This window comes from Somniosus microcephalus, chromosome 28 (genome assembly GCF_052327205.1).
Source record: "Somniosus microcephalus isolate GS21.2 chromosome 28, FLI_Smic_1.0, whole genome shotgun sequence".
Classification (NCBI taxonomy): domain Eukaryota; kingdom Metazoa; phylum Chordata; class Chondrichthyes; order Squaliformes; family Somniosidae; genus Somniosus; species Somniosus microcephalus.
In genome coordinates, this window is record NC_141014.1 from 38,193,977 (window position 1) to 38,207,265 (window position 13,289).

The 13,289-nt window shown below is 62.1% G+C and overlaps 1 protein-coding gene across 1 annotated transcript in view; it reads right to left on the reverse strand.

The window, feature by feature from the left end:
• Positions 1-13,289, reverse strand: part of LOC147099619 (proteasome subunit alpha type-1-like) — a 58,712-nt gene that overhangs the window by 12,259 nt on the left and 33,164 nt on the right. The window contains exon 4 of the mRNA XM_085969878.1: positions 114-217. Coding sequence (XP_085826004.1) covers positions 114-217 — 104 coding nt within the window. The remainder of the gene's footprint in view (positions 1-113; positions 218-13,289) is intronic.

Below are 13,289 nucleotides of genomic sequence, written 5' to 3' on the forward strand. Positions count from 1 at the left end.
GTGTGTGAGCAGCCCTGGGTGTGGCCGTGTGGAAGGGGTGGAGGGCGAGCGTTGTGACGCGACCATGCGGTGTGATGATGTGTATGACGTGAGGTGGGACCCCCTCCACTTACCACAGCAGCCTGGCGTCTGCCGTCAGTCCCGCGATGGAGACCCCAACGTGATCATCGACATAGAGGAGCTTCTTCTGGTGAGCAATGAGGTCGGACTGGGCTCGCTGTCGGCACAGAGGGTAAAGGTCACGTTTTTTTGCCTATTTTCGATATTTGCCCGGGACAGAACGAAATATCGGTGACGGTTCGATGAGTCTTGATTTCAACACAAGAATGGAGGGAGGACGGAGGCGTAGGAAGGGAGAGATTTGGAGGAATAATAGAACAAAACTCAGAGGAGAACCGTCCCCTATCTATATTGGAAAATGGATATAAATGAGGTCTCAGAGATTCACCGTCCAGTTCTTTAGATTTAAGTGCAACAGGACGCTTCAATGCTGGCTCGCACGGTAACAGAATCTTAGGGACTCTGAAACTTGGCTGAATCGAAGATCCTGCCATCCTCGGACTCTCCTGCTTTTATTCTTCATCCGTGTTTCTGTTACCTCCAGACTCCATTATTCCAATGTTCGGCTGTCTGGCCCGCTCATCTTCCAGCCTCCATAAACTTCAGCTCATCTAAAACTGACGGCTGCCCCGTGTCCTAACTCGCACCAAGTCCCGTTCGCCCATCACCCCCTGTGCTCACTGCCCCGTGTCCTAACTCACACCCAGTCCCGTTCGCCCATCACCCCCTGTGCTCGCTGCCCCGTGTCCTAACTCGCACCAAGTCCCGTTCGCCCATCACCCCGTGCCCGCTGCCCCGTGTCCTAATTCGCACCAAGTCCCGTTCGCCCATCACCCCCTGTGCTCACTGCCCCGTGTCCGAACTCACACCAAGCCCCGTTCACCCATCACCCCCTGTGCTCACTGCCCCGTGTCCTAACTCGCACCAAGTCCCGTTCGCCCATCACTCTTGTGCTCACTGCCCCGTGTCCTAACTCGCACCCAGTCCCGTTCACCATCGCCCCCTGTGCTCACTGCCCCGTGTCCTAACTTGCACCGAGTCCCGTTCACCCATCACCCCCTGTGCTCACTGCCCCCGTGTCCTAACTCACACCCAGTCCCGTTCACCCATCACCCCCTGTGCTCACTGCCCCGTGTCCTAACTCGCACCCAATCCCGTTCACCCATCATCCCTGTGCTCACTGCCCCGTGTCCTAACTCACACCAAGTCCCGTTCACCCATCACCCCCTGTGCTCACTGCCCCGTGTCCTAACTCGCACCGAGTCCCGTTCACCCATCACCCCGTGCTCACTGCCCCGTGTCCTAACTCACACCCAGTCCCCGTTCACCCATCACTCCCTGTGCTCACTGCCCCGTGCCCTAACTCACACCCAGTCCCGTTCACCCATCACCCCCTGTGCTCACTGCCCCGTGTCCTAACACACACCCAGTCCCGTTCACCCATCACCCCCCTGTGCTCACTGCCCCGTGTCCTAACTCGCACCAAGTCCCGTTCACCCATCACCCCCTGTGCTCACTGCCCCGTGTCCTAACTCACACCCAGTCCCGTTCACCCATCACCCCCTGTGCTCACTGCCCCGTGTCCTAACTCACACCCAGTCCCGTTCACCCATCACCCCCTGTGCTCACTGCCCCGTGTCCTAACTCACACCCAGTCCCGTTCACCCATCACCCGCTGTGCTCACTGCCCCGTGTCCTAACTCACACCCAGTCCCGTTCACCCATCACCCCCTGTGCACACTGCCCCGTGTCCTAACTCACACCCAGTCCCGTTCACCCATCACCCCCGTGCTCACTGCCCCGTGTCCTAACTCACACCCAGTCCCGTTCACCCATCACCCCCTGTGCTCACTGACCCATGTCCTAACTCACACCCAGTCCCGTTCACCCATCACCCCCTGTGCTCACTGCCCCGTGTCCGAACTCACACCCAGTCCCGTTCACCCATCACCCCCTGTGCTCACTGCCCCGTGTCCTAACTCACACCCAGTCCCGTTCACCCCATCACCCCGTGCTCACTGCCCCGTGTCCTAACTCACACCCAGTCCCGTTCACCCATCACCCCCTGTGCTCACTGCCCCGTGTCCTAACTCACACCCAGTCCCGTTCACCCATCACCCCCTGTGCTCACTGCCCCGTGTCCTAACTCACACCCAGTCCCGTTCACCCATCACCCCGTGCTCACTGCCCCGTGTCCTAACTCACACCCAGCCCCTTCACCCATCACCCACTGTGCTCACTGCCCCCGTGTCCTAACTCACACCCAGTCCCGTTCACCCATCACCCCGTGCTCACTGCCCCGTGTCCTAACTCACACCCAGTCCCGTTCACTCCATCACCCCCTGTGCTCACTGCCCCGTGTCCTAACTCGCACCAAGTCCCGTTCGCTCCATCACCCCGTGCACACTGCCCCGTGTCCTAACTCACACCCAGTCCCCGTTCACACCATCACCCCGTGCTCACTGCCCCGTGTCCTAACTCACACCCAGTCCCGTTCACCGATCACCCCCTGTGCTCACTGACCCGTGTCCTAACTCACACCCAGTCCCGTTCACCCATCACGCCGTGCTCACTGCCCCGTGTCCTAACTCACACCCAGTCCCGTTCACCCATCACCCCCCGTGCTCACTGCCCCGTGTCCTAACTCACACCCAGTCCCGTTCACCCATCACCCCCTGTGCTCACTGCCCCCGTGTCCTAACTCACACCCAGTCCCGTTCACCTCCATCACCCCGTGCTCACTGCCCCGTGTCCTAACTCACACCCAGTCCCCGTTCACCCATCACCCCCGTGCTCACTGCCCCGTGTCCTAACTCACAACCCATTCCCGTTCACCCATCACCCCCGTGCTCACTTGCCCCGTGTCCTAACTCACACCCAGTTCCCGTTCACCATCACCCCGTGCCTCACTGCCACTGCCCGTGTCCTAACTCACACCCAGTCCCGTTCACCCATCACCTCCCTGTGCTCACTGCCCCCGTGTCCTAACTCACACCCCAGTCCCGTTCACCCATCACCCCCTGTGCTCACTGCCCCGTGTCCTAACTCACACCCAGTCCCGTTCATCCATCACCCCCCTGTGCTCACTGCCCCGTGTCCTAACTCACACCCAGTCCCGTTCACCCATCACCCACTGTGCTCACTGCCCCGTGTCCTAACTCGCACCCAGTCCCGTACACCCATCACCCGCTGTGCTCACTGCCCCGTGTCCTAACTCACACCCAGTCCCCGTTCACCCATCACCCCCCTGTGCTCACTGCCCCCGTGTCCTAACTCACACCCAGTCCCGTTCACCCATCACCCGCTGTGCTCACTGCCCCGTGTCCTAACTCACACCCAGTCCCGTTCACCCATCACCCCGTGCTCACTGCCCTGTGTCCTAACTCACACCGAGTCTCGTTCACCCATCACCCCCTGTGCTCACTGCCCCGTGTCCTAACTCACACCCAGTCCCGTTCACCCATCACCCCCTGTGCTCACTGCCCCGTGTCCTAACTCACACCCAGGCCCGTTCACCCATCACCCCCTGTGCTCACTGCCCCGTGTCCTAGCTCACACCCAGTCCCGTTCACCCATCACCCGCTGTGCTCACTGCCCCGTGTCCTAACTCACACCCAGTCCCGTTCACCCATCACCCCCGGTGCTCACTGCCCCGTGTCCTAACTCGCACCAAGTCCCGTTCGCCCATCACCCCGTGCTCGCTGCCCCATGTCCTAACTCGCACCAAGTCCCATTCGCCCATCACCCCGTGCTCGCTGCCCCATGTCCTAACTCGCACCAAGTCCCGTTCACCCATCACCCGCTGTGCTCACTGCCCCGTGTCCTAACTCACACGCAGTCCCGTTCACCCATCACCCCCTGTGCTCACTGCCCCGTGTCCTAACTCACACCCAGTCCCGTTCACCCATCACCCACTGTGCTCACTGCCCCGTGTCCTAACTCACACCCAGTCCCGTTCACCCATCACCCCCTGTGCTCACTGCCCCGTGTCCTAACTCACGCCCAGTCCCGTTCACCCATCACCCCCTGTGCTCACTGCCCCGTGTCCTAACTCACACCGAGTCCCGTTCACCCATCACCCCCTGTGCTCACTGCCCCGTGTCCTAACTCACACCCAGTCCCGTTCACCCATCACCCCGTGCTCACTGCCCCGTGTCCTAACTCGCACCAAGTCCCGTTCACCCATCACCCCCTGTGCTCACTGCCCCGTGTCCTAACTCACACCCAGTCCCGTTCACCCATCACCCCCTGTGCTCACTGCCCCGTGTCCTAACTTGCACCGAATCCCGTTCACCCCCTGTGCTCACTGCCCCGTGTCCTAACTCACACCCAGTCCCGTTCACCCATCACCCCCTGTCCTAACTCGCACCCAGTCCCGTTCGCCCATCACCCCCTGTGCTCACTGCCCCGTGTCCTAACTCGCACCAAGTCCCGTTCGCCCATCACCCCCTGTGCTCACTGCCCCGTGTCCTAACTCGCACCAAGTCCCGTTCGCCCATCACCCCCGGTGCTCACTGCCCCGTGTCCTAACTCACACCCAGTCCCGTTCACCCATCACCCCCTGTGCTCACTGCCCCGTGTCCTAACTCGCACCCAGTCCCGTTCACCCATCACCCCGTGCTCACTGCCCTGCGTCCTAACTCACACCGAGTCCCGTTCACCCATCACCCCCTGTGCTCACTGCCCCGTGTCCTAACTCACACCCAGTCCCGTTCACCCATCACGCCCTGTGCTCACTGCCCCGTGTCCTAACTCACACCCAGTCCCGTTCACCCATCACCCCCGGTGCTCACTGCCCCATGTCCTAACTCGAACCCAGTCCCGTTCACCCAACACCCGCTGTGCTCACTGCCCCGTGTCCTAGCTCACACCCAGTCCCGTTCACCCATCACCCCCTGTGCTCACTGCCCCGTGTCCTTGCTCACACCCAGTCCCGTTCACCCATCACCCCCTGTGCTCACTGCCCCGTGTCCTAACTCACACCAAGTCCCGTTCACACATCACCCCCGGTGCTCACTGCCCCGTGTCCTAACTCACACCCATTCCCGTTCACCCATCACCCACTGTGCTCACTGCCCCGTGTCCTAACTCACACCCAGTCCCGTTCACCCATCACCCCCTGTGCTCACTGCCCCGTGTTCTAACTCACACCCAGTCCCATTCACCCATCACCCCCTGTGCTCACTGCCCCGTGTCCTAACTCACACCCAGTCCCGTTCACCCATCACCCCCGGTGCTCACTGCCCCGTGTCCAAACTCGCACCAAGTCCCGTTCGCCCATCACCCCGTGCTCGCTGCCCCATGTCCTAACTCGCACCAAGTCCCGTTCGCCCATCACCCCCTGTGCTCGCTGCCCCGTGTCCTAACTCGCACCAAGTCCCGTTCACCCATCACCCCCTGTGCTCACTGCCCCGTGTTCTAACTTGCACCGAGTCCCGTTCACCCATCACCCCCTGTGCTCACTACCCCGTGTCCTAACTCACACCCAGTCCCGTTCACCCATCACCCCGTGCTCACTGCCCCGTGGCCTAACTCACACCCAGTCCCGTTCACCCATCACCCCCTGTGCTCACTACCCCGTGTCCTAACTCACACCCAGTCCCGTTCACCCATCACCCGCTATGCTCACTGCCCCGTGTCCTAACTCACACGCAGTCCCGTTCACCCATCACCCCCTGTGCTCACTGCCCCGTGTCCTAACTCACACCCAGTCCCGTTCACCCATCACCCACTGTGCTCACTGCCCCGTGTCCTAACTCACACCCAGTCCCGTTCACCCATCACCCCCTGTGCTCACTGCCCCGTGTCCTAACTCACACCCAGTCCCGTTCACCCATCACCCCCTGTGCTCACTGCCCCGTGTCCTAACTCACACCGAGTCCCGTTCACCCATCACCCCCTGTGCTCACTGCCCCGTGTCCTAACTCACACCCAGTCCCGTTCACCCATCACCCCGTGCTCACTGCCCCGTGTCCTAACTCGCACCAAGTCCCGTTCACCGATCACCCACTGTGCTCACTGACCCGTGTCCTAACTCACACCCAGTCCCGTTCACCGATCACCCCCTGTGCTCACTGACCCGTGTCCTAACTCACACCCAGTCCCGTTCACCCATCACCCCGTGCTCACTGCCCCGTGTCCTAACTCACACCCAGTCCTGTTCACCCATCACCCCCTGTGCTCACTGCCCCGTGTCCTAACTCACACCCAGTCCCGTTCACCCATCACCCCGTGCTCACTGCCCCGTGTCCTAACTCACACCCAGTCCCGTTCACCCATCACCCCGTGCTCACTGCCCCGTGTCCTAACTCACACCCATTCCCGTTCACCCATCACCCCGTGCTCACTGCCCCGTGTCCTAACTCACACCCAGTCCCGTTCACCCATCACCCCGTGCTCACTGCCCCGTGTCCTAACTCACACCCAGTCCCGTTCACCCATCACCCCCTGTGCTCACTGCCCCGTGTCCTAACTCACACCCAGTCCCGTTCACCCATCACCCCCTGTGCTCACTGCCCCGTGTCCTAACTCACACCCAGTCCCGTTCATCCATCACCCCCTGTGCTCACTGCCCCGTGTCCTAACTCACACCCAGTCCCGTTCACCCATCACCCACTGTGCTCACTGCCCCGTGTCCTAACTCGCACCCAGTCCCGTACACCCATCACCCGCTGTGCTCACTGCCCCGTGTCCTAACTCACACCCAGTCCCGTTCACCCATCACCCCCTGTGCTCACTGCCCCGTGTCCTAACTCACACCCAGTCCCGTTCACCCATCACCCGCTGTGCTCACTGCCCCGTGTCCTAACTCACACCCAGTCCCGTTCACCAATCACCCCGTGCTCACTGCCCTGTGTCCTAACTCACACCGAGTCTCGTTCACCCATCACCCCCTGTGCTCACTGCCCCGTGTCCTAACTCACACCCAGTCCCGTTCACCCATCACCCCCTGTGCTCACTGCCCCGTGTCCTAACTCACACCCAGGCCCGTTCACCCATCACCCCCTGTGCTCACTGCCCCGTGTCCTAGCTCACACCCAGTCCCGTTCACCCATCACCCGCTGTGCTCACTGCCCCGTGTCCTAACTCACACCCAGTCCCGTTCACCCATCACCCCCGGTGCTCACTGCCCCGTGTCCTAACTCGCACCAAGTCCCGTTCGCCCATCACCCCGTGCTCGCTGCCCCATGTCCTAACTCGCACCAAGTCCCATTCGCCCATCACCCCGTGCTCGCTGCCCCATGTCCTAACTCGCACCAAGTCCCGTTCACCCATCACCCGCTGTGCTCACTGCCCCGTGTCCTAACTCACACGCAGTCCCGTTCACCCATCACCCCCTGTGCTCACTGCCCCGTGTCCTAACTCACACCCAGTCCCGTTCACCCATCACCCACTGTGCTCACTGCCCCGTGTCCTAACTCACGCCCAGTCCCGTTCACCCATCACCCCCTGTGCTCACTGCCCCGTGTCCTAACTCACACCGAGTCCCGTTCACCCATCACCCCCTGTGCTCACTGCCCCGTGTCCTAACTCACACCCAGTCCCGTTCACCCATCACCCCGTGCTCACTGCCCCGTGTCCTAACTCGCACCAAGTCCCGTTCACCCATCACCCCCTGTGCTCACTGCCCCGTGTCCTAACTCACACCCAGTCCCGTTCACCCATCACCCCCTGTGCTCACTGCCCCGTGTCCTAACTCACACCCAGTCCCGTTCACCCATCACCCCCTGTCCTAACTCGCACCCAGTCCCGTTCGCCCATCACCCCCTGTGCTCACTGCCCCGTGTCCTAACTCGCACCAAGTCCCGTTCGCCCATCACCCCCTGTGCTCACTGCCCCGTGTCCTAACTCGCACCAAGTCCCGTTCGCCCATCACCCCCGGTGCTCACTGCCCCGTGTCCTAACTCACACCCAGTCCCGTTCACCCATCACCCCCTGTGCTCACTGCCCCGTGTCCTAACTCGCACCCAGTCCCGTTCACCCATCACCCCGTGCTCACTGCCCTGCGTCCTAACTCACACCGAGTCCCGTTCACCCATCACCCCCTGTGCTCACTGCCCCGTGTCCTAACTCACACCCAGTCCCGTTCACCCATCACGCCCTGTGCTCACTGCCCCGTGTCCTAACTCACACCCAGTCCCGTTCACCCATCACCCCCGGTGCTCACTGCCCCATGTCCTAACTCGAACCCAGTCCCGTTCACCCAACACCCGCTGTGCTCACTGCCCCGTGTCCTAGCTCACACCCAGTCCCGTTCACCCATCACCCCCTGTGCTCACTGCCCCGTGTCCTTGCTCACACCCAGTCCCGTTCACCCATCACCCCCTGTGCTCACTGCCCCGTGTCCTAACTCACACCAAGTCCCGTTCACACATCACCCCCGGTGCTCACTGCCCCGTGTCCTAACTCACACCCATTCCCGTTCACCCATCACCCACTGTGCTCACTGCCCCGTGTCCTAACTCACACCCAGTCCCGTTCACCCATCACCCCCTGTGCTCACTGCCCCGTGTTCTAACTCACACCCAGTCCCATTCACCCATCACCCCCTGTGCTCACTGCCCCGTGTCCTAACTCACACCCAGTCCCGTTCACCCATCACCCCCGGTGCTCACTGCCCCGTGTCCAAACTCGCACCAAGTCCCGTTCGCCCATCACCCCGTGCTCGCTGCCCCATGTCCTAACTCGCACCAAGTCCCATTCGCCCATCACCCCGTGCTCGCTGCCCCATGTCCTAACTCGCACCAAGTCCCGTTCGCCCATCACCCCCTGTGCTCGCTGCCCCGTGTCCTAACTCGCACCAAGTCCCGTTCACCCATCACCCCCTGTGCTCACTGCCCCGTGTTCTAACTTGCACCGAGTCCCGTTCACCCATCACCCCCTGTGCTCACTACCCCGTGTCCTAACTCACACCCAGTCCCGTTCACCCATCACCCCGTGCTCACTGCCCCGTGGCCTAACTCACACCCAGTCCCGTTCACCCATCACCCCCTGTGCTCACTACCCCGTGTCCTAACTCACACCCAGTCCCGTTCACCCATCACCCGCTATGCTCACTGCCCCGTGTCCTAACTCACATGCAGTCCCGTTCACCCATCACCCCCTGTGCTCACTGCCCCGTGTCCTAACTCACACCCAGTCCCGTTCACCCATCACCCACTGTGCTCACTGCCCCGTGTCCTAACTCACACCCAGTCCCGTTCACCCATCACCCCCTGTGCTCACTGCCCCGTGTCCTAACTCACACCGAGTCCCGTTCACCCATCACCCCCTGTGCTCACTGCCCCGTGTCCTAACTCACACCCAGTCCCGTTCACCCATCACCCCGTGCTCACTGCCCCGTGTCCTAACTCGCACCAAGTCCCGTTCACCCATCACCCCCTGTGCTCACTGCCCCGTGTCCTAACTCACACCCAGTCCCGTTCACCCATCACCCCCTGTGCTCACTGCCCCGTGTCCTAACTTGCACCGAATCCCGTTCACCCCCTGTGCTCACTGCCCCGTGTCCTAACTCACACCCAGTCCCGTTCACCCATCACCCCCTGTCCTAACTCGCACCCAGTCCCGTTCACCCATCACCCCCTGTGCTCACTGCCCCGTGTCCTAACTCGCACCAAGTCCCGTTCGCCCATCACCCCCTGTGCTCACTGCCCCGTGTCCTAACTCGCACCAAGTCCCGTTCGCCCATCACCCCCGGTGCTCACTGCCCCGTGTCCTAACTCACACCCAGTCCCGTTCACCCATCACCCCCTGTGCTCACTGCCCCGTGTCCTAACTCGCACCCAGTCCCGTTCACCCATCACCCCGTGCTCACTGCCCTGCGTCCTAACTCACACCGAGTCCCGTTCACCCATCACCCCCTGTGCTCACTGCCCCGTGTCCTAACTCACACCCAGTCCCGTTCACCCATCACGCCCTGTGCTCACTGCCCCGTGTCCTAACTCACACCCAGTCCCGTTCACCCATCACCCCCGGTGCTCACTGCCCCATGTCCTAACTCGAACCCAGTCCCGTTCACCCAACACCCGCTGTGCTCACTGCCCCGTGTCCTAGCTCACACCCAGTCCCGTTCACCCATCACCCCCTGTGCTCACTGCCCCGTGTCCTTGCTCACACCCAGTCCCGTTCACCCATCACCCCCTGTGCTCACTGCCCCGTGTCCTAACTCACACCCAGTCCCGTTCACCCATCACCCACTGTGCTCACTGCCCCGTGTCCTAACTCACACCCAGTCCCGTTCACCCATCACCCCCTGTGCTCACTGCCCCGTGTTCTAACTCACACCCAGTCCCATTCACCCATCACCCCCTGTGCTCACTGCCCCGTGTCCTAACTCACACCCAGTCCCGTTCGCCCATCACCCCGTGCTCGCTGCCCCCGTGTCCCAACTCACACCAAGTCACGTTCACCCATCACCCCCTGTGCTCACTGCCCCGTGTCCTAACTCACACCCAGTCCCGTTCGCCCATCACCCCGTGCTCGCTGCCCCCGTGTCCCAACTCACACCAAGTCACGTTCACCCATCACCCACTGTGCTCACTGCCCCGTGTCCTAACTCGCACCAAGTCCCGTTCGCCCATCACCCCCTGTGCTCGCTGCCCCGTGTCCTAACTCGCACCAAGTCCCGTTCACCCATCACCCCGTGCTCACTGCCCCGTGTCCTAACTCACACCGAGTCCCGTTCACCCATCACCCCCTGTGCTCACTGCCCCGTGTCCTAACTCGCACCAAGTCCCGTTCACCCATCACCCCGTGCTCACTGCCCCGTGTCCTAACTCACACCGAGCCCCGTTCAACCATCAGCCCCCTGTGCTCACTGCCCCGTGTCCTAACTCACACCCAGTCCCGTTCACCCATCACCCCCTGTGCTCACTGCCCCGTGTCCTAACTCACACCCAGTCCCGTTCACCCATCACCCCCTGTGCTCACTGCCCCGTGTCCTAACTCGCACCAAGTCCCGTTCACCCATCACCCCGTGCTCACTGCCCCGTGTCCTAACTCACACCGAGCCCCGTTCAACCATCACCCCGTGCTCACTGCCCCGTGTCCTAACTCGCACCGAGTCCCGTTCACCCATCACTCCTGTGCTCACTGCCCCGTGTCCTAACTCGCACCAAGTCCCGTTCACCCATCACTCCTGTGCTCACTGCCCCGTGTCCTAACTCGCACCAAGTCCCGTTCACCCATCACCCCCAGTGCTCACTGCCCCGTGTCCTAACTCACACCCAGTCCCGTTCACCCATCACCCCCTGTGCTCACTGCCCCGTGTCCTAGCTTACACCCAGTCCCGTTCACCCATCACCCCCTGTGCTCACTGCCCCGTGTCCTAGCTCACACCCAGTCCCGTTCACCCATCACCCCCTGTGCTCACTGCCCCGTGTCCTAACTCACACCCAGTCCCGTTCACCCATCACCCCCGGTGCTCACTGCCCCGTGTCCTAACTCGCACCAAGTCCCGTTCGCCCATCACCCCGTGCTCGCTGCCCCATGTCCTAACTCGCACCAAGTCCCGTTCGCCCATCACCCCGTGCTCGCTGCCCCATGTCCTAACTCGCACCAAGTCCCGTTCGCCCATCACCCCCTGTGCTCGCTGCCCCGTGTCCTAACTCGCACCAAGTCCCGTTCACCCATCACCCCGTGCTCACTGCCCCGTGTCCTAACTCACACCGAGTCCCGTTCACCCATCACCAGCTGTGCTCACAGCCCCGTGTCCTAACTCACACCCAGTCCCGTTCACCCATCACCCACTGTGCTCACTGCCCCGTGTCCTAACTCGCACCAAGTCCCGTTCACCCATCACTCCTGTGCTCACTGCCCCGTGTCTTAACTCGCACCAAGTCCCGTTCACCCATCACCCCCTGTGCTCACTGCCCCGTGTCCTGACTCACACCGAGTCCCGTTGACCCATCACCCCCTGTGCTCACTGCCCCGTGTCCTAACTGACACCCAGTCCCGTTCACCCATCACCCCGTGCTCACTGCCCCGTGTCCTAACTCACACCCAGTCCCGTTCACCCATCACCCGCTGTGCTCACTGCCCCGTGTCCTAACTCACACCGAGTCCCGTTCACCCATCACCCCCTGTGCTCAATGCCCCGTGTCCTAACTCGCACCGAGTCCCGTTCACCCATCACCCCCTGTGCTCACTGCCCCGTGTCCTAACTCGCACCGAGTCCCGTTCACCCATCACCCCCTGTGCTCACTGCCCCGTGTCCTAACTCGCACCGAGTCCCGTTCACCCATCACCCCCTGTGCTAACTGCCCCGTGTCCTAACTCGCCCCGAGCCCCGTTCACCCATCACCCCCTGTACTCACTGCCCCGTGTCCTAACTCACACCCAGTCCCGTTCACCCATCACCCCCTGTGCTCACTGCCCCGTGTCCTAACTCGCACCCAGTCCCGCTCACCCATCACCCCCTGTGCTCACTGCCCCGTGTCCTAACTCACACCCAGTCCCGTTCACCCATCACCCCCTGTGCTCACTGCCCCGTGTCCTAACTCGCACCCAGTCCCGTTCACCCATCACCCCCTGTGCTCACTGCCCCGTGTCCTAACTCGCACCCAGTCCCGTTCACCCATCACCCCCTGTGCTCACTGCCCCGTGTCCTAACTCACACCCAGTCCCGTTCACCCATCACCCCCTGTGCTCACTGCCCCGTGTCCTAACTCACACCCAGTCCCGTTCACCCATCACCCCCTGTGCTCACTGCCCCGTGTCCGAACTCGCACCAAGTCCCGTTCACCCATCACCCCCTGTGCTCACTGCCCCGTGTCCTATCTCACACCCAGTCCCGTTCACCCATCACCCCCTGTGCTCACTGCCCCGTGTCCTAACTTGCACCGAATCCCATTCACCCCCTGTGCTCACTGCCCCGTGTCCTAACTCACACCCAGTCCCGTTCACCCATCACACCCTGTCCTAACTCGCACCCAGTCCCGTTCACCCATCACCCCCTGCGCTCACTGCCCCGTGTCCTAACTCGCACCAAGTCCCGTTCGCCCATCACCCCCTGTGCTCACTGCCCCGTGTCCTAACTCACACCGAGTCCCGTTCACCCATCACCCCCTGTGCTCACTGCCCCGTGTCCTAACTCACACCCAGTCCCGTTCACCCATCACCCCCTGTGCTCACTGCCCCGTGTCCTAACTCACACCCAGTCCCGTTCACCCATCACCCCCTGTGCTCACTGCTCCGTGTCCTAACTCACACCCAGTCCCGTTCACCCATCA